The following is a 21,830-nucleotide window of genomic DNA, read 5'->3' as shown; positions in this document are numbered from 1 at the left end:
ATTCGAGGGTGGAGTTCTCTGTTTCTGCAAGGAAAAATGTTGTCGGAATTTTGCTCCTCTTTTTCTATTCTTTATTTTATTTATCTCTGTGGTAATCTTTATGTCTTTCCTTCTGCTAGCTTTGAGTTTAGTTTGTTCTTCTGGTTCCTTCAGGTGTGAAGTTAGAATGTTGATTTGAAATCTTTCTTCTTCTTTAATGTGAGTTCTGCATTCACAGCTACACATTTCTCTCTGAGCACTGCTTTTGCTGGGTCCTATCAGTTTGTGTATGTTGTGTGTTCATTTTTATTCACTACCACGTATTTCCTCGTTTTCCCTGGGACTTATCCCTTGACCCATTGGTTGTTTAAGCGTGTGTTGTTTAATTTCCACCTATTTGTGAATTTTCCAGTTTTCTTGCTGTTACTGATTTCTCACTTAATCCCCCTGTGGTCAGGGAAGATACTTTGCATATCTTTTAAATCTGTTGAAAATTAATTTGTAGCCTAACATGGTGTATCCTGTTACCATGTTCACTTGAAAACAAGGCGTATTTTGTTGTCACAGGGCAGAGTGTTCTGCGCGTCTGTTAGATCTCGTTGGTTTCCAGTGCTGTCCAAATCCCGTTTCCTTGCTTGTCTTCTGTGTAGTTGTCCAATTCACCACTGAGAGTCGGCGGGTGAAGTCTCCGTTATTACAAGAACTATGTATTTGTCCCTTCAGTTCCATCAATTTTTGCTTCCCGTATTTTGATGGTCTGTTATTGGGTGTGTACATACTTATAACTGTTATATCTTTTGCTGTATTGAACCTTTTATTTACATACAATATTCTTCTTTGTCTCATAACTTTTTCTGAGTAACGCCTATTTGGTAGTACGGCCACTCCTGTTCTCCCATGGTTACTACTGACACGGGATATCGTTTTCCATCCTTTTGCCTCCAAGTCATTTCTGTCTTTGGATATGAGGCGAGTCTCTTACAGACACCGTATCCTTGGGTCCTATTTGTTTGTTTGTAATCCATTCTGCCAATCCGTCTTTTGATTGGAGAGTTCAATCCATTCACACGTAAGGCAATTACCGATGGGGGGAACTTAATTCTTAATTCTGCATTTTGCTATTTGTTTCCTATATACTCTGTAGGGCTGGGTTTTAATGGGTTTTGGTTGTTTTTTATTTTTTGGACCCTCATTCCTATATTACTGACTTTTTTGTGTTTGGTTGATTTTTTTATAATGAAACTTTTTCATCCCCTTCCCATTTCCTTTTGTGTGTATTATATAGCTGTTTTCTTTGTGGTTACTATGGGGATCACATTTAACATCCTAAAGTTATTACACTCTAATTTGAATTTATACCCACTTAAAATTCAATAGCATATAAAGTACTGCAACAAGCTGGCTTTTACAGAGCAAACAGATATGGAATTATAAATTAAGATCAGGACCAGCAAGGAAAAAGCAGACTGCCCTGATAGAGAAAACAGGCTGGGCTTCCCAGAGGGGTCGGCAAGCAGCTGGCTCTATGGGAAGCGGGGAGAAGGACCTTCGTGGGGAGACCGTGAGTCCGAGAGGAGCGTGAGTGTCTGGGAAACGGTGGCTCGGGTGGCAGGAGTCAGCATGGAGGCGGAAAAGGGAAGGGAGCCCGGGAGAAGCAGACCCCAGTCCCCTGGCTGAGAGCCACACAAGAGAGGGATCCCCCATCAGCCACAAGGGAAGTCACAGGGGCTTTAGCTCCTCTGGGTGATGAAGTCCTTATTCTCCCAGTTTGGGACACAGTCACTCACCAAGGCTTCACCAGCTCCCTGGCTTGCCTTGGGGACAGGGGCCTCTCTGGGTTTAGGCTCGGGGGTCAGAGCGGCACACGTGGACGAGCTGCCTCGGCCCACAGAGACCCACGTGGGGGGGTGAGGGGAGGTGGTGGCCTGAATGTCGGTGCACATGACGCTGCTTCCCGCAGCCTGGAGAGAAATGCGTTGGTATGACGGCGGCACCCAGCCCAGCAGACTTCCCTCCGGACCTGGGGGGCAGAGAAGGGCCGGCCGGGCTCGCCCCACTGCCCGCTGCCCCCGGGGGCATTGTCGAATGAGAGAGCACCCCTTGCCCCGGCCGCACTGCCTGCCCACCCTCCTGCCTTAGGGAGGGTCTTACCTACTAACGGAAACCCTCCAACAGCCACAGGCAGGGCGGAATCCTTCGGATTTCCCCAAACAGCGTTCGAGGGATTGAACTTGGAGGTGGTGGGCAGTCTCATTTAAAACAAGGCGTAAGGTGTGAGTGCGGCCTGTTTTTAAACTTGCTGAGTAGCGACCCGCGGCGGCGGTGGCGAGAGCAATGGAAATGGTTCCCGGGGGTGAGTCTGGGTGAGCAGCTCGGGTGACTCTGTGTTCATTGGCTTTCTGGCCAAAACCGTGGGGACAGGTGACTGGAGGGCTAAGTGTCAGGACACACATGCCACTGGCTCGTGGCCGCAGTGGCTTGCCCTTGCGAGGTAAGCCTCGTCAGGAGGCCCCTCAACCCCGGCTGAGTGCGGTTGGCCCCGGGTTTGCCTGGACCGGGCGGCGGGACCCAGAGCCCCCAACGTCCTAGTACAGGTGGCTGAAGAGGAACGGGGAGCGTCGCAGTCAAGCCGAGGGCATTGCAACCACTCAGCCCCTGGCCTTCACCCCGACCGCCCGTGGAGGGATGGGGGGCTGTGTTCCCCGGTCCGACTCCCCTCCCTGCACCGCCCCGGAGAAGACATTACAAAAGAAACATCAGAACAGGAGCTTTGCCTTATCACTGCTTCAGCTGTCGTCACGAAGGTGTATTCCCGGCACTTGTGCCCTGGACAAGTAAAAATAAATGGAAGACTGGGATGAGATGATCCACAGATGGAAGGGGCTGGTGCGGAGCCAGGCCCCCCAGCCCGGCGCCCAGGTTTCCGCTGGGCAGACAAGGGGACTGCAACCCACTGTGACCCAGCCACCAGGGGACCTGGGTTTTGGCACAGAAGCAGCAATCCTGCTCAGAAACCAGGGCCACGCACCGTTAAAAGTTAACAAAAGCAAACCCACTTCTGGGTATATGCCTGAAAGAACATCAAAGCGGGGACCCACGCATTCGGCTGGGCAGCGCTGTCCACAGCAGCCGAAAGATGGAAGCCCCGCAGCGCTCGCCGGTGGACAAAGGAATGCACACAGTGTGGTCTACATACACAACAGAAGGGAGAGCCCGGCAGCTGCTACGGCGTGGATGAGCCTTGAAGGCATCGCACTCAGGGACGGGGGCCAGTCGCCGAAGGACAAACACTGCGTGACTCCCCTTATACGAGCCCCCCACTCCCCACCAGGCCTCATCGCTGCACTCGGCAAGCCCTGTTTTACGCTCAAGTTTGATTTCGAATCCTCCTCCGGGATGGGACCCTTTGGAGCAGGGACAGGGCGCACTCAGGTGTGACGCCCGCAGGAGGGGTCCCGCGCACGGCCAGGGTCCCGGGAGGTGGCTCCTGCGAAGGGGTGGCGGCAGGGCCCACCGACAGGGCGGACCCAGGCAGTAAAACGCGGCACCGCCGTCGCAGGTCAGCGGGCAGGCCCCCTACCACGCGGACACCCAGTAGCCCCACACCGTTCTCGAGGCCCGGGGGGTCACAAGGCTGCAGGTGCTGCCACCCCCCACCCCTGCTCCTTCCCTGAGGAGAAGACAGGTCCAAGGCCAGGGCGCTCAGCCCGGAGGTGACCAGGCGGCTCGGGCCAGCCCCGCCCGCGGACTCACCATGTTCATGACGGTGAGGATGAACCTCTGCGCGGCCTCGGCCCCGTGGTACTGCACCATGTCGGCGTCGGCCACCACCAGGGTCTCCACCGTGTGCTCGTTGGTGAGCCGGATGGCATTCCTCCGCGCCCGCCAGTCCCGGGAGGGCCTGCCCTTCCTCGGCTTCTTCTTTTCTAGAAAATAAGGGGGGCGTGAGTGCAGACCTCAGCGTTGCAACTTACGGAGGGGCGTCCCCCACGGAGCGCCCCCACCCCGGAGAACGGCCAGTCTCCATGGGCCACTACGTGGCGGGACGGCCACCGGCCCGGGGAGCCTGCGCTCGCTCCCTGGACAAGCCGCTGGCGCAGCGGAAGCAAGAGCTTGAGGGAGCCCAGGCGTCGGAAGGCTCACGCCTGCCCATCCTCACAGCAGAGGCAGCAGGTAGGACAGAACATCACAGGAGAGAAAACGTGTCCCTTCAAGGGCACAGAGTCCGTGGAGGGATGGGAAGCCTGGGGCCCAGGAGTCACGACCGTTGTCATCCACGCCTGCAGGTGGGCAAACCGAGGCACAGAGACGTCTGTGAACACCGTGCTCCCGGCCGCTCGCCCAGCCGACTGCGGATCCAGCCCTGGCGGTCTCACCCTGTCTGTTCTGCCTTAGAATTGGCTTCTGAGTTTCCTGAAATTGGGGCCAATTTTCTCTTAAAGGTAAACATGCTAGATTGTTCATTTTGTCACTCTCCTCCAACAGGAGGAAAAATACCATTCCTCGGGGAAAAGCAACACCAGCATCCACAGTTAAAATACCAACTAAGACTGCACACGGGGCCTGCTTGGGGATGCACGCGGGAGCGTGCTCAACGCGCTGTGGCAGATGTGCTCGCGAGTCCCGTTTACTTACACGGGAGCCCGAGGCACCAAGCCTCTATGGACCCACCGCTCTGGACTTGCTGGACCCTGGAGGCGCTTGCCCGCTCTGCATCCGCCACATCAAAACTAACTCGAACCTAGAAACCTACAAATCAGAAGTCACTGGGGGAAAGGCAAAGCCTCCCAGAGCTCACTAAGCCGGAGACTGGAGCTCTGGGTCCACTCCAAGCGCCTGAGACCCACCCCCGACTCCAGGCCGCCCATTGCTAGGGGGAGATCCAGCCAGCCAACCTCGGGAGTTTGGAGTACCCCCCGCAAATTCCCCTGCTCCCCAGGTCTTTTCCAAGCTCTGTAGACATGACTGTCTGCTTTGTGGTCTACCATGGGTCCACACTTGCCTTCTGGGCTGAGTCTGTGAGCTTAAAACCCAAATGCCAGCCTCGGGACCCACCACAGCGTCTAGCTCTACCTGGTGCATAAGAGAGACTGCAGAATTACCCTTGGCTGAGCTCTGGCTGGTGTGGCTCAGTGGATTGAGAGCTGGACTGTAAACCAAAGGGTCACGGGTTCAATTCCCAGTCAGGGTACATGCCTGGGTTGCAGGCCAGATCCCCAGTAGGGGGTGTGCAACAGATAGCCACACATTGATGTTTCTTTCCCTCTCTCTTTCCCTTCCCCTGTCTCTAAAAATAAACAAATAAAATCTTTTTGAACAAAAAGAATTACCCTTAGTTGAATGAATTTTTAAAAAATTCTTTGCAATCTCTAATTAATAACTAGATTAATTTTGAGGGAACTTAACATGAATGGCCTGATTTGAAATCCTCACAGGTTGCTTCCTCCAACAAAGGAGGTGGCAGAGCTGTTTGGCAGAAACCTGGCTCTGCTTAGACTCTACCCACAGACTTCCAGGGTGACCACGGACGCATTTCCTTGTGTGTAGAACAAGGTGACAATTATTTCACGCACTTAGGGTGGACGTGGGGAATAACCAAGAGATGCACGGTCAGCCTGCAACACAGGGTCAGGCAGATAACCTCACACCCAAATTACACTGGTAGTGATCTATCCCTAGCATTGCACTACTATCATTGCTGTTAACTATTAGGGCCGAGATACTAATTTTTAAGTTTCGTATGATCCCAGATCCAAATAGTGAACGTGGGTGCTGGTATAAATCCTACGGAATTCTGAGAAGTCACATTATCCACCTGCTCAAAACCTGTTGCCTGGGCTTTCCCCATCCAACTTGTTGCCGTTGCTATTTCTCCCTGGGCAGAGGGCATGCAAGAATTTCTCTAAGACCATCCTCCATCACGCAACACCAAATTATATAAAACTAACATTTTCAAGAGGAGCGGGGGAGTCGCCTGTAACTCTTGCTCAACATCCCAGCAGGCCGCCCAACATTCCCGAGGCGGGGGACTCCTTTAATCATCAGAAACATGACAGAACATAAAACAAGACGGTGCACGAAATCAGCTCTTTAAACCACCCAGCATTAGTGATCTTTCCCATCAGGTGCAAGGATGGAAATCAAACGTTCATGAAGATGAAAAACAGATCGTGAGTCCCCCTCCTTAGGGGACAGACCCACCGCAGCCACGCCAACCCTTTTTCAGGGCACCAAAGCCACCGCTGTCACCACATGAAAAGCAGTAACAACGCACGGTTTCGACTATCCGTCCAAGTGCCCCGCTGTCTTTATCCATGAACTTTCCTTCAATAAGCAGCCCTGGGTGGAATGAAAACACCTTCAGGCTGGGAACCGGGAACTCCGGATTGTCACCTGGGCCTGATCTGGATGTCCCTCCTACAAGGTGCCACTGAACACAAGGGTCTCCACCCCCTGGGCCCTGGTTATTGGCCTTTGTCTCCCAGCCCTGTCTCCTGCACAGGCTCTGGGGATCGGGAGCCGGTGAACTACATTTCCCAGACTCCCTTGCCCGCAGGCGTCCTGTTCAGCTCTGCCAACAGCAGGCACTAGAGAGGGATAGGAAGGCAGGAGATGGGAAGAAGGGGGTTCCTGTGTTTTCAGACCCGGGTGGCACTATTCCAGAACTGAACAACTACGGCTCCAGCCTCTGGCTCTTGGGGGACTCCCAGCCCAACCTCCCTGCCCCCTCAGGGGTACATCCACAAAGGCACCGCTCTGGCTGTACCCCTTGGGGGTGTGATGCCCCCTCAAAGGTCCAAGCCCCAACCCCACAGACCCCTGCCCCAAGCTCTCTGGCCCTGGACATGCGCCTCTTCCCTTTTTTCTCCCCAGCCCCCAGGGGACAGCTGTTTCCTGGGATACCTCAGCTCCCCCTTTTGTTCACCCAGACTTTTGACACCGATGTAACCAATTCCCTCCGTTAGAAACACCCAGCATGGAAACCCTGGCTAGACACAATCTGATAGAGCCTAAAACGAGAAGCTCAGTCCTTCCACGACGTTCTGTATTTCTCTCATGCCTCAAAGATTTTTGCCAGTTCTGGAACTAAGGGCTTGTCTTTTCCCCAGGGACGTATTACGATACTGGATATGCACTTCCACGCGGCAGAACAATGCCACAGACAGGAACCCTGCCCTGCATTCTGAGTCACCATTTAACACAAGCCAGTCAACAGGGTGCCCCATGGAGGAAATACAGAAAGCAATGCAAGCCGTAGATTCCTCTACCGCCTGTTGCTGCCACATCCAAGGACCTGGGGGTCTTACAGGTTCTGAGTCGACGTCGGGGAAGAAACGCAAACCACCACTGAGTCAGCGGGGGGTTTCCAGGTTTTACAGTCCACGCGCACGCACACACATAAGACCTACAAACACCACGCTTGCCAACAAAATTCTCAGGCCCTCCAAAATTATTTTCTGGTGACTTTTCTTTCTTCGGCCAAAGAGAAGAGTCCGTTTGCAGAAAATCAGCACTTCCGCTGGAAAGGATGCTTCCACGTGTACGAAGCCGCTCCCAGCCAGGTGAGCACTTCGGCAGCTGCATAAACCCTGCGTCCTTGAAAAATAATGGCCTTCTATTTTCTTTTTTTTGAAAAGGAAAAAAAAAAAAAGTTTTGCTCTCCAAGGATGAATTCTTTAAATAATTTCTCCCAAGGCCAGGCCAAGTCATTTTTATAAAAGGCATCTTTTGCATGTAAATTCCTTACAAAGAAAGGTGAAAAATAAGAGGGTTTTTTTTTTTTTTTTTCTGGTTAAGATCCCAAAGAACTGGGTCAGCTTTGGAGTCCGAAAGTGCCTGCACTAGGCAGCAGCTGTGACCCACACCCTGCCCTGGGACGCAGCAGGACCGGGGGCAGCAAAGCTGGGCTGGCCCCACCTGACCTTCCCTCCCACAGACTGGGCCACCTCGGTCCCAAGCTGCCCCGCCCCGCTGCCTGTGGGTGAGGTGGAAAGAGAGTCACACAGCCCACAAACGTTGACCGAGAACGACCGTGTGCTATAGGCACTGCCGCGACGTAGGTGGCCACCTAGAAGGGCTAGACGTCAACCACGTGAACAGATGAATTTGTAAATGTAACAAATACTTGCAAGAAAGAACTGGTCATGTTCTGTGAGGACAGAAAGGAGGGATTTTCATTTAGACTGGGTTCCGAGAGGAAGTGACTCATGGGCCGAGCTGGGAAGGATACGTTCCCGTTCAGCAGTGGGGGCAGGGAGAGGAGCTGGGAGCAGTCCAGGCGGCGGGAGCAGCCCCCCGAGGGCAGGGCAAGCGAGGCACGGCCCAGAAGCTGCAGGAAGGCAGGAGCAAGAGAGACTGCGGCTGGCAATAAGCTCTGAGCAACAGGCAGGGGCCACCCTGGAGGGTCATGCGGAATATGCTGAGGGTTTTCTTCTCTATCCCAGGAGCCCTGGGAAGCCCTCGAGGGCTTGTGTTTTGAATGTGTCCCCCTGGCTTCTGGGGGTAGGACAGATTCCAGGAGCTGGCACAGAAGCAGGGACACTTCTTGGTTAGTGTCCCTGGTTAGATGAGTTACTATAGCAGCTCAGGTGAATGGGGACCACACCAGAACAAGGGAGGTAAATGCGGGTGAAAGGAAGCCAACAGATTCAGGAGGAACTTTGGAGAAAGCAACAATATTGGGATTTTGGGGGTGAGTAGAGAAGAAAGGCCACCAAGGATAATTCCTGATTTTAATGGCTGTGCTAACCACTGAATTAGAGACCACTAGAAAGGACCAGATATTTCAAAAAAAAACAAAAAAAAAAAAGGCACTATGAGTTTTGGCCTAATTAAGATTCGGGGCGCTTCTGAAGTACCCAAGTGGCAAGGTCAAGTTGGCTGCTGGATGTGTGAACTTGGAGCTCAGGAACAAAGGCAAGACTGGAGACAGGCATCAGGAACCGGTGGTCCCTGGAAACTGCAGGACCCATAGAACAGAGGGAACCCTCGTCGGGGCAGGAGGGGGCCGGAGGAGGCGGGGCCCAGGGAGAGAGCAGAGCATCAAAGAGAAAGTAATGTCTTGGGACCACGGCTCCTCAGCACCTCTACTGCAGCCCCGGGCCAGGTCAAGCGGGGACTGGACTGAACACAAGAGGGTTCTCTGGGGGTCCTAGTGAGAGCCCTATGGGGCAGAGGGTCCAAAACAAGATGAGGGAGGGGCGATGACGCAGGAGGTGAAGAACTGTGCAGACGCTGGAGAAGCCTGGGGAGGGGAGAAACAGGGGTGTTGACGGAAAGTGCCGGAACAGGGAGCCGATTTCCCTGACAGGAAAAAACCCGGGCGTCTGCGGAGGAAACCCAGGTGCAGAGAGGACTGCCACCGCGCGGCTTCTCCTGCCCTCCCCGTCCAGCCATCGCTGCGAACGGAAATCCAGGTTCTGTACGCAGGACAAGACTTCTAATACACCCACTGAGGAGACACGACAGTCGCCCACAGTCACGCCCAGGCTCTGTGGCTGGCCCTGCGCTGGGTGCCCCTCCCCCCCCCCCCCCCCGCGGGAGGCGTGTAAAAACCTAACAGTCACAGGGCGCCCCGAGGGGAGGGCAGGGTGCTGCACTTTCTGGTTCGTTTCACATCAATCTAAAACCTTTGTCTCAACTTCTAGCCCGTAGTAAGCGGGCTGGTAAAAGACACTCTTGTTAGTCTGCCAGGGCGCTGGCACTGCAAAGTCCCCCGAACTGGGTGGCTTAAACAACAGACATTTATTTCCTCGCAGTTCTGGGGGCAGGCTGTCTGGGAGGGAGGTGGCGCTGGATGGGCTTCTTCCGAGGCCTCTGTCCTGGACTCTTCCCTTCCCGAGAGGTAGCCGCCTTCTTCCTCTGTACCTTCACAGGCCTTCCCTCAGTCCTCGTCCGTGGGCTAGTTTCTTCTTCTTCTAAGGCCACCAGTCCTATCGACTTAGGGCCCATCTTAGTGGCTTCATGTCACTGAATCACCTCTTTAAAGACTCTGTTGCCAAATACTGTCACATTCCGAGGTGCTGGGGGTTAGAGCTTCCACATATGAATTGGGGGAGGGATAAGAGTCACCCGTCTCCTCCCCTCCCTGGAGAAGTATATAGAGGGGCCCTGACCGGTGTGGCTCAGTGGGTTGAGCACCCCGCAAAGCGAAGGGTTGAGGGTTCGAGTCTGGGTCCCAGTACATGCGTGAGTTGCAGGTTTGGTCCTCAGGCGGGGTGCATGTGGGAGGCAACCAGTCACTGTTTCTCTCTCACATTGATGTTTCTCTCCCTCTCTGTCTCCCTCCCTTCCCCTCGCTCTAAAAATAAATAAACAAACTCTCAAAAAAAAAAAACAAAACAAACAAACCAAACCCCGAAGTGTGGATGGTTCAGGTCACCTTTGCACACGTGGAATGTGCATAACCCCATGGTCAGCACAGCGTGGCAATTCCTGGACGGGAGGGTGGCCGCTGAGGCGCATCGAGATGCATCGGACAAATAGGACGAAAACACATGCAAACGCTTGGAATTATCCGTCATTTTCCCCTGCCACTTTTCAGTGAAATCTGTTGCTGAACAATTAGTCTAGCCTACTGGAGCTTGACAGTTTGATCTTCTAAACCGATGGGGGAAAAAAAAAAGACATTCCCCAAACACACAGCTTGGGGGAAGAAATTAATTAACCTGCTCATGTTTCAACCAGAGCAAGACAGGACAAACAAAAGCCTGAAAAGAAATTGACTTGTCTCCTGCACCTGGAATCCCCATGGGGACCCTAGGTATTGTTTCTTTTGACAGATGGCCTTTCATCTTTGACAAGGAAGTACAAGGAACTTCAGACAGCTCAGAAATTCCTCCACCTTTGCACGGAGGGCAGGCCGTTCTACGGACTAAGAACGCAACCTTTTCTACTTCGGTGCTTCAACACAAAACCAAATGCACAGAAGTTTTGAATGCTGATGAAACCCAGTTTACAGATTTATTTTTGGTTTTTGTGTTTCTGGTGTCGTATCCAAGGAATCGTTGCCTAATCCAAGGTCACAAAGATGTATACCTGTCTTTTCTTCTACGAGTGCAAGAGTTTTAGCTCTCACATTTAGGTCTTTGACCTCCCCTTAATTTTTTCAACGACTGCATTCCATTGGTAGCATTATATGGGCATCGACTGAGCTTAAATGAACTCTGTGTTAGACCAGTTTCCGTGATCCACTCTTGATAGCATAACTTCCCTGTATCTAATCTCTCAATTTTGCATCTGCTCAGAATCGACTGTAAGTATGTCTTAAAGAAATTCTTCCCCGAAGAAAGGCAAGCAGGGCGTATAGTTTCTCAGGTCTTTCATAGCTAAGGACACTTCCAGTTGCTTTCACACTTGAACAGTTTGTCTCAATGTCAGTTTCTTTGAGCGCAACCATTTCTCATCCCTGGTCCCCTGCCTTCCGGGACTCAGTATCATCGACAACTCTGAGACCTGCTAGCTTTGCGTTTCTTTTAAGTAACCTGTTTTGTCTGCTCGAATTCTAGCATAACTTTTTTCACTACTCTTGTAATTCACAAATTTTGCCAGAATAAATAACTGTGGGTCTATGGGTATTAATTTTGACCAGAACACAGTAAGCCTTTTATCCTGTAAACTGAGATTTTTTTTTTTTTTAATGTTCCGGAAAGTCCTCATTCATTATAAATCTTTGATCAATGCCCCTATTCTAATGTGGGGGGAGGGGTTCCTTCTCCAGAGGTTCTTAAATTGGATTTCTATTTTCTATAGCCCATTTCTATCACTTTACTCCTCACCACTCTCTTCTTCCTTTCCTTTGCCTCTAAGGAAGCATCTCACGTTTATTTTCCACATCACGAATTCAACTGTGACGTCACCTGGGTTCAGGACTGCCTCCTGCGTGGATTTCAATTCTGCTCTAGCCAACTCGATTTATGAGCTTTTCTTTTTTTTAAAGACTTTATTTTATTTTATTTTTTTAGAGAAAGGGGGTGAGAGGGAAAAAGAGAGGGAGAGAAACAGGGATGTGTGGTTGCTTCTCGCACGCCCCCTACTGGGGACCTGGCCCACAACCAGGCATATGCCCTGACAGGGAATTGAACCGGCGACCCTTTGGTTCTCAGGCTGGCACTCAGTCCACTGAGCCACGCCAGCCAGGGCTCACCAGATCCCTGTTATGTTAATCTTACTGTTTTTACATCTCATCCTGGAGTCCTTCGGCTTTTGCTTCTCCAAAGCCCAATCTTCTTGCACCCTATTTAGGACAGCCGTTTCCTAAAATTTTACTCTGGTTCCTGCAAAAAAATCCTCTTCAAAGGTGTCTTTCCCTGCACGTCTTTCCCTCCGGGGGGGGCGCAGGGGGGATCTACCTAAAGCAGCACCAAGACCTGGAGAGAATGGGCCTCCCCCAGTGGCACCAGTGCCCGCCCCATCTCACATCTGCCGCTGGCGGGCAGGTGCACACATGTGACGTCCACGTGGCATCTGCCCGCCCAGCTCGCCCAGGCTGTGCTGGGACCGTACCTCCGGGGGACAGGTACCGTATGTCCTCAGCTGATGAAACCCTTGGATCTGGCTCGAAGGGCCTGCTCCTGTCCACAGGGCAATGCCAGCGGCACACCCCGTACCACAGGGCTGCCCTGGAGTTGGCTGTGGAATGGGCATGAGACTATGGCAGTGTGAAACCAGGCGGGATGGGAGACCAGTTTTCTAAGTGTAACAAATGCTCTGCATCTCAGAGCTGAGGATAAGCACGTGGAGGTGGGGACGTAGTCCATCTTGCCCTTTTCCGGACGGACGGGATTCGGTCAGTCTGAAAAGGCCACGGACTGTCCTTATCGATCCAGGCCCGCTGTCCTTTACACTCAGTTGTCTGTCCTCCCCAATTCTGACGTTAGATCACCTGGTTCCTCTCCTTTCCTAGATGTACGTTTCTCTTTTCCTATCGCCGTGTGGGTTTTCAGGGGATGGACCCCTGCCAGGTGCGGTGCCACACCCGAGGCCACGCGACAAACACGCTTCATCACGCCCTCCACGCCCTCCACTCCCTCGTCGCCCAGAGAGTAACGAGCGAGCACGCCCATGGCCTCTAACTCCCAGTGTGCCATCACCTCGGGGGCCATTTATTGGAACCTGCTGCCACTGCGTGGACGCCTGTAGCAAACCCGTCCGGACTGTCCTGGGCTCTGCGGAGCCTTTACGAGAGGCTCAGTGACCCGCGCGCCCACCAGCCGTTAGCGGTCAGCCCCTGGGAGGTGGCGCTCCCGCAGGGCAACTCCGGACACTGACCACGGGCTGGGAGCCCAGACGCCTCAGGGCGGCCGCGGGACATTCCCAGCAGCCCCGTGCTCCCTCCCTACGGTGCTGTTCTGCCCTGTCTTTTAGAGACAGGTAGCCCTTCATGTCCTGCCTGTCCCGCCATCATGTCCTTTCCACACGTGTTTTTTGCCCGCCCCTCCTGAGCCAGGCCCACGTCACGCCTGCTCTCACCCTGGCACACCCAAGCCGACGATCCACCGCACAAGACTGGCGCACGCCGCGTGGCCCCAGGGCCATCCTGCTGCGAGAGGACACCCCCCTCCATGAGGGACAGGGTCCATTTCATTGTCTGATTTGATTCACGTCACCTGCATGCCTGGAAACCCTCCCCGCTGCGTTGATTTTCTGCTCGAGGAGCCTTTAAGGGCAGATCGATGTAACGTCACCGGCCCAGCAACCAATCTTCCAGAACAAATTCTGCCACCGTGGAGTCCTGATCGCTCCCAGCAGCACTCTGAGCGGCAGTGACCAGGCTGAGTCGCCAGTCAGCACAGAGGTCTGGGGCTGCTGCTGCACTTGCCTTAGATCTGCGATCACACCTGCCTACCGTCCTCAGCAGGAGCCCAGGGCAGGGCACCGGCGGCCCCAGGAACCCACCGCGTGAGCCACTGCTCAGCCCACTCTTCGCCTGGGCGCTGCCTGAGTCCAGCCAGGGGAATCTAGAGGCCAGCGGCTCACTCCCACAACCAAGCTGCTTCCCAGCTCTGGGACCCACGCCAGTGAGTTCTCCTTCTGGAAGGCGCCCTCTCAGGGTGCCGGGAGTAAAAGCCTGCTCTCCCCGTCAAGGGCAACAGTGGGCTTTTCTTGCTTTGAGAAATCTTCAAGGAATCTTAGATCACAGATTGTCCTTCCAGAAAACATGCTTCAAGGCTGCCCACGTTGAATCATCACCTTCATGACCGAACTGCCACGGGCAAGCTGTCCTCGGGTTTCTGACGCTTAGGAGCTCCTGCCCCAGCCGAGAAGAGCCAAGTTCGTGACAACGGTGGTTTCTAACCTTGCCATTTTCCTCTTTCAGTCCATCCACTGCTAGAAAGAGCTATTAACGTTCTACTGCTGGGTGAGAATGTGAGGAGCTCAGTGGTGAAGATAATTAAAAATGACAGCCATGGAAGGTCTCTGGAAATTTTCCTAAGGGCATATAGCAAATGAAGAAACAGTCATCCGAGAAAATCTGCTAAAGTATGGTAGGAAGAACAAGAGCCACGGCTCCTCCCCTTCCATCCCAGCTCTCCTTGGTGGAAGCTCCACTCCAGCAGGATGTGACCAAAGACAGGGCTCCCCTTCCCTGCAGCTGCCAATCAAAGAACGTGTACTTCACCGTGGGAGGGGGGAGGGGGGAGGGGGCAGGCCACCAGCATTTCTCATCCCCTCCAAGTCCAAGTGTAGAATGTAAATTCCTGATGAGGAACCTCCAAAAACTTGAGGCTCCCCCAGCTCTCAGGCAGAGGAAGGAGGCTGTATCCCAGGAGAACACTGGGCCACCAACCACCTTCATGTCAGCTTGCTCAGAGGGAAGCTATTCCATGCCAGGAGAGGCAAGATAAAAAGACCAGAGACTACTGACCCTGCCTGTCGCCCCCTGGGGTGGCTGAGAGGGTGTCCCCAGGGACAGAGGCAGCCCAGATGAACAAAGAGCTCTTATGCTCTCTCCTTGGGAACTAGGTTTCTTTGAAACAAGAGTGTGGGAAAGAGCAAGCCTCGGGCCACTCTGGAAAACAATGGGGACATGGGGACGCAATGGAAGCAAATCGGAGGCTGGCAGCGCCTCTAGCCTCGCCTCTCCATTAACAGCAATAAACTCAGCTCAATAGTAAGCCAGCCAGATTGCCAGAGGCCACCAGGAACAATGACAGCTAAGGAGAGGCCTGTGGGGTCAGAACACACCCCAAACGTCACGTCACAAAAACCGCCCTAATTGAACTTAGTTGGATCGCAGGGTGGAACAACGTATGTCCCAACAGGTAGTGGAGCCTAGCACCTGGATGTTACACCAAATGATGCAGACAGCTTCACAGGGGGATAAGGGAAAGGACAATTAAAACCAGCTCTGCTTAACCACTATCCCCCGAGGGTGACTGCACCCGTGCCCAGTGCTACTCCTTCCAAGGAGCAACACCCAAGGCCTCATTCTGCAAGGAGGAAAAAGCCATCACCATATAAATAGTCTGGCCCTGGCCAGGGAGGTTGCTTGGAGCACTCCCACACACCAAAAGGTTGCAGGTTCGATCCCCAGATGGGGCACATGCAAGAGACAATCGATTGATGTTTCTCTCTCACATTGATGCCTCTCTCCCTCTCTCTCCTTAAAAATCAATAAAAATATCCTCAGGTGAGGATTAAAAAAATAATTGATCTGAGTCACTAAAGAAATAAACAAACAATGACAAAAAGAATCCCTCAAGAGGGGGTGGGGAAGCAGTATCCTGAGTTCCTACAAGCATTACTGCAAAAGTCCACTTTTCAACAAAATAGTATGAGACATACAGTGAAGTGGGAAAATGTGGCCCATGCCTAAGAAAAAAAGGCAGGCAATACAAACTGCCTGTGAGAAAGCCCAGAGGTCATATTTAACAGGCGAAGGCTTCAAAGTACCCACAATAAAAATGTTTAAAGAATTAAAGAAAACAAGGCTTAAAGAAGGAAAGAAAGCTATCATGACAGTGTGTCATCAAATAGAGAAGAGCAATAAGTAGGTAAAAATATTTTAAAAGAACCAAATTAAAATTCTGGATTAGAAAGGTACAATAACCAAACAGAAAACTTCACTACAAGGGCTGTAAAGCAGATTTAAACTAGAAGAAAGACTCAACAAACTTAAGAATGATAGAGATTATGCAAGCTAAAGAACAGGGGGAAACTAATAGACTCAGAGAAATGTGAGACACCACTAAGCACACTAACATGCATGTAATGTGAATGTTTGAAGTAGAGGACAGAGAGAAGAGAAAAAGAATTTTTTTTTTTAAATAAGGGCTGAAAACTTCCCAAGTATAATGAAAAACATCAATCCACACATCCAAGCAGCTTAACAAACTCCAAGTATAATAAACACAAAGAGACCCACACCCAGACATATCGCAGTGCAAATGCTGAAAGTCAAAGAAAAAGAAAATCTTGAAAGCAGCCAAAGGAATATGACTCATCACATGCAAAGGGATTCCAGTAAGATCAATAGCGGACTTCTCATCAGAAACAATGAAGGCCAGAGACAGTGGGGCGACATACTCCAAGGGCTGAAAGAAAAAAACATCAACCGCTAATGTCATATTAGCAACACATTTGACAGAATTAACAGTTCTTGATTAAAAAAAAAAAAAACTTGACAAACTCAGAATAAAGAAATGAAATGTCCTCAAACTGAAAACAGCATCTACGAAAAACAAACTAACATCATCCTGACTGGTGAAATATTGAATGTTTTTTTCCTAAAATCACGAACAAGAAAAGGATGTCCTTTCTTGCCATTTCTCTTCAACACTGTGATCCAGCCAGGGCAATTGGGCAAGAAAAAGAAATAAAAGGCATCCAGATTGGAAAGGAAGAAATAAAACTATTCACAGATGGCATGACTTCATACATAAAAATCTCTAAGGAATCCACTGTGAGCCATTTGAATTAATAAATGAGTTCAGCACGATTGAAGGGTGCAAGATCAATAAACAAAATCAATTGTATTTCTAAAGCGTAACAATGAACAAACCACAAATGAGCTGAAGAAGCAACTCCATTTACAAGAGCATCAGAAAGAATAAAATGCTTACAAATAGAAGTGAAAATCTTATACTCTGAAAACTGCAAAACACTGTTGAAAGAAATTAAAGAAGACCTAAATAAATGTTAAATCACCCATGTTCATGGACCAGAAGATTCAAAATTGCTAAGATGGCAAAGCTTTCCAAGCTGATCGACAGGGTCAATGCAACCTCTATCAAAATGCCACCTGGTTCCTTTACAGAAATTGAAAAGCTGATCCTAAAATCATGGAAATTCAAAGGATCTAAAATAGAAAAACAAAAGCACTTTGTAACACCGTTCTTAAAAAGGTAAACGCACACTTTACGCTCCCCCCACTCCACGTTTATCCACAAATTTGTTTACAAAGGTCCAGAAAAAGACTTGTACACAACATTTTTATTCATAGTAGCTTTATTTGTTATAGCCCGAAACAGGAAACAACGCAAATGTCAATTAACAGGTGAACGGACCAACAAACTGGATTGATTATCTGTGCAACAGAACACTACGCAGCTATAAGAAGGAATGAACTATGATACACACAAGAACACGGATGAATCTCAAAATAATTACCAAGAGCAAAAGGAGCCAGACCAGTAAGAGTACATACTGTATACTATATGATTCCATACACATAAAACTCTAAAAAATGCCCACCAATCTAGTGACAAAGCAGGTCAGTGGTTCCCTAAGGAGGGGAAACGCAGAGAGGGACAGAGGACAGGTCACCAAGAGGCACAAGGAAACTTAGGGGGTGATAGACACGTTGATTACCTTGATTACAGTGGGGCGCCATTGGGGTATTTACACATTAAAACGCATCAAATTGTCGATTTTAAATATGTCCACGTTGGTGTGTTAATTTTACCTCTACAAAGCTATAATCGGTTAATAGATTAAGTATATTCGGTGTGACAATACGCACTTACAATACAAAGATCTGCTCCAAGACAACCACGAGTGGTTGATGGACCCAAAAGTTTCTAAAGAGAGAGAAGCGGGTGGGTAAGCCTCCCCTGGTGTTGTCTTTGACCCCCTGGGGAGTGGAATGGGACCCTCGCCATCAGGGCGTCACCTACCCTTAGGCTTGTGGTGGCTCTGAATAAGGCTTCTAAATCCTTTGACATTGTAAAACGGGGTCTATCGCCCCTCCCCTAGAATCAGAGTGGGCTTGTGACTGCTTCAACGAACACCGAGCAGGGGAAGTGGTGCTCTGCGATTTTGGAGGCCGGTCCTAAAAGGTGGGGCAGCTTCTGCGGTTCCCGGAGCTCTTGCACTTGGAGCCCTGAGCTGCCGTGAGAGGGGGCCCAGCCACAGAGACCACGCGTAGAGCTGCAACTGGCACTTCTACCTTCAGGTCGTCCCTCCCAGTGCCAGGCAGGCGAGGGAAGGGGCTTCCACATCCCTCTTTCCCCAACTTCACGTCTTTCCAGGGGAGGCTCAGGAACCGTGGAGCAGAGACAAGCTAATTCCTCCAGGTCCCGTCTAAGTTCCTGACGCACAGAATCATGAACATTCCTGTGGCAGTTTCAAGCCACCGAGCTTGGGAGTAATTTGTTACACAGCAATAGTAACTGATACACAAGGCAACCATTTGTGGGGTTTCTCTCCTGCTGAGCTAAGTATTGAAACTCACAGGCCCTGCTATGCTTCCCAAACACCCACCTGTATTCCCTGAGCCATTCTGGCCTTACGCGCCTGGGCATCCTATAAGAACACAGGCCCGAAGCATCACGCTCAGAAAGGCCCCTCACCTAAGTGCCGCCCGCGGCTCGCACATGACTTCCTCCCTCCACTGCTCTCAGGAGAATGGAGAAGAAGGCTAAGAGCAGACAGTGCCGGAGACTCAGCAGCATCTTACAGACACCCCTGGGCAAAGGCCACCGTGGGGGTGGGGTGGAGATTAACAAGATGATCTCTGCTACCTACGGGGGCAAGCGCAGCTTTGCCCCATCCTGACAACGGCGTGGCTCTGTCGCCTGGGACCACGCTGCTGCTGGGTGCTGACCACGGTATGTGGACAGAACAAAGGGCTCTGCTGCTCGCACGGCGTGACTGGTCCCTGGGTGGGCCTGTGTCCCAGGCAGCACCGTACAGGACATCTGGGTGGAGTCTGAAGTCACGGAGTTCCTGAGGACCTAAGATGCAGCTTCTGGGGGCCACTTGTGCTACTGTCAAGGACGACCTGCCTGAGAACAAATTCAACATGGAGGGCAACAGAGGCAAGAGATGGCAAAAGAAAGCAAGGATGTTTCACCACACGACCAAAGATCCCGGGCTCCGCCAAGGCTAAAGATCGTATTACCGGGAAGGCTTTTCACATAAGCCAATAAATTCCTTTTTCCTTTTTCTTTTTTTTTTTTTTTTAATTTTGCTTAGTTTAAGAGAGAGAGAGAAGCCAGAGCAATACAGGGTCCCCCCCTGCCTCTGGTCCCACAATGTTGTTTCACGTTTATTCAGCTGATGTGGGATCCGTGTCAACGCAAAGAGCCCAGCATTTCAGAAAGGCTAACAGGAGACACTGGGTATGATGTGCCTGGCGCGGGTGTGTGGCTGATGTCCTGTGTGTCCTGCGGACAGTGTGGCAGTGCGAGCTCCCGCGGACCCTCTGCTCACGGGGCTGCCGCCTGGGCTCCCGGTTAAGCCTGGCCCCCCACCGTGCACACCTACGACGGCCTCACCTGAGAAATAGTCGTGCCCACCGCGGAAGTGCTGCCTCACTGACAGCCCCCCCCAAAACACCGCAGATCTGATCTAGACAATTACACTTTATGGGGGGGAGAAAAAAAAAGGAAAGAAAAAAAGAAAAAAGAAGCCACCCAAAAGTACATGCTGAGAGGCTGGTACATCTCCTGCCAAAAACTTCTCCCCTTTATGGGATTCCCTCCAAATTTCCTTAAAATGGTAAGCTCATGTACTTAATTTAAAATCTGGTTCGCTTGGCAAAAATCGCACTTTTTAAACAACTGTTCAGTGACATCTATTACCGAAAACATTACACTGCTGGAAGAGAACAATCTCCAGTCTTTCCCCCACACACAAAGACAACTCTCTCTCACGCGCACACCCCCCACAAAATGTTTTAGAGTAGAACCTTGTCAGAAGGTTATTATGAAGCATTTTATTTTATCTGGCAGCCAGAAATGATGTTCCGTTGCCTGGAGCCCAGGCTGCTAGAGATGCTTGTCACAAACCAGTGGAGAAGCAGAGGATGACAGTTGTGTGTCTCCGAACCCCAAAGACAAAAGGGAGTGGCCAAGTGCCATCGGCCATGGGCCACCTAAAGACAATGCCCGCGGCACTCACACTGGCGGTACGAGTTATATTCTCACTGCAACGTCGACGGTTTCCTTCTTTTTTTGCTGTTTCTACATGCTTTCCCTTTTAGGTAGTTCCTGGCCTATCAGAACTCCAAGGAACTGCTCTTTAACACGGTTGAACCTGGAATTTCATCAAGAAGTCTATACGGTTCGTGTCAGAGTCGTGAAAAAAAACCCCAAAAAGTCATGGGAAAGGAAAACAGAATCCCTGGCTGGCCAGCCAGGTTTGCTCGGCTTCCCCTCCCACTTGCTTTCTCTGCTGGATGATCCCTGCGGACGACCCCAGGGTGCCTGACCCGGCGATAGGAAAGGCCACCCCAGGGGACGCAGGGACAAGTACCATCTGCATAGGCATGCACCTTGGACACTGGACGCCCGGTCGGATAAGGCAGGAAGCCACACGAGACCCAGGGCCATGAATCCTTGTTTTGGTTTCTTGCTACGTCACCGTGTCCCCAAATCTGGCTCCAAAGAGAAGCAGGGCATTTTGCTGGGGAGCACTGTGACGGACCGTAACGGAGATGTCCCAAAGAAAGCTGTTTCTAACCGCACGATCCTATGCATGTCCCTCCTTCCAATGCTGCTCGTGGCCTCGGCCAGTGACCAAGCCCGTGGTCAGCCCGGGACGGAGCCCTCACCACAAACACGGGAGGAGACGGCGGTCCGGAGGAGCTATGCTCGGTCACGGTCACGGTCACGTAGGACGTGTGCTTCTCTGCACCCTCTGCCCTGGCTGGTAGGTAGCCCTCTCCATACTCCCCAGTAGTGGGGCTTCCAGCCCTAGAAGGAGCCAGGCACGCTGACAGTGTACAAAGAGACAGACAGCACGACCGGCCTCCCCTGCTCTGCCGTGGCCTACCCTCCGACCCCGCGGAAGCCCAGCAGTAGTCGGACCCAGCTCAGGCCTCCCTCCCCAGGGACACTCCCAAAGCCCCCGCCCCATCCACTCAGAGCCCGCGGCCCCAGCCCGGCACTCCTGGGGTCAGTGAGCCTGCAGTCTGCGTGGCTCAGCCATTTCTGGGAACTCTTCTCCACGGGCCCTCCCTCCTACCCGCAGTGTCCAGGGAGGGCCTGGTCCTCACCAGGTGACGTGGACACAGAGAGACAGGGAAGGCACAGGGAGCATCTTCAGAGGGGCTCTCGAAGGGACTTCCAGGATGCTTTGTAAGGCTGTGCATGTCATTTACAGCTGGAGAAAAGCACAACTGTGCTGTCCTGGCCGGGCGGCCCAGTGGCTTAGAGCATCATCCTGTGTGCCAAAAGGGCCTGGGTTCGATTCCCAATCAGGGCACATCCCTAGGTTGAGGGTTCGATCCTCAGTCCGGGCACGTACAGGAGGCAACCAATCAATGTTTCTCCCTCTCCCTTCTTCTCTCTCAAAAAAAAAGCAGCAAAGGAATGTCCTTGGGTGACGATAAAAAATAATAATAACTGGGCTATTCCTTTGCAGACTTTCATGTGAAAAACCTCCATCTTCATATGGGATGAGCAGGA

General features: G+C 51.7%; 1 protein-coding gene across 1 annotated transcript in view; it reads right to left on the bottom strand.

The window, feature by feature from the left end:
• Window positions 1–21,830, bottom strand: part of ADAMTS17 (ADAM metallopeptidase with thrombospondin type 1 motif 17) — a 190,227-nt gene that overhangs the window by 148,119 nt on the left and 20,278 nt on the right. The window contains exon 4 of the mRNA XM_054561974.1: window positions 3,733–3,905. Coding sequence (XP_054417949.1) covers window positions 3,733–3,905 — 173 coding nt within the window. The remainder of the gene's footprint in view (window positions 1–3,732; window positions 3,906–21,830) is intronic.

The sequence above is a fragment of the Pteronotus mesoamericanus genome, unplaced genomic scaffold, assembly GCF_021234165.1.
Source record: "Pteronotus mesoamericanus isolate MK-2021 breed Mesoamerican mustached bat unplaced genomic scaffold, CSHL_Meso_final scaffold_582, whole genome shotgun sequence".
Taxonomy (NCBI): domain Eukaryota; kingdom Metazoa; phylum Chordata; class Mammalia; order Chiroptera; family Mormoopidae; genus Pteronotus; species Pteronotus mesoamericanus.
Note: the sequence above shows the minus strand (reverse complement) of the source record. Positions and strands in the feature narration are given on the sequence as shown.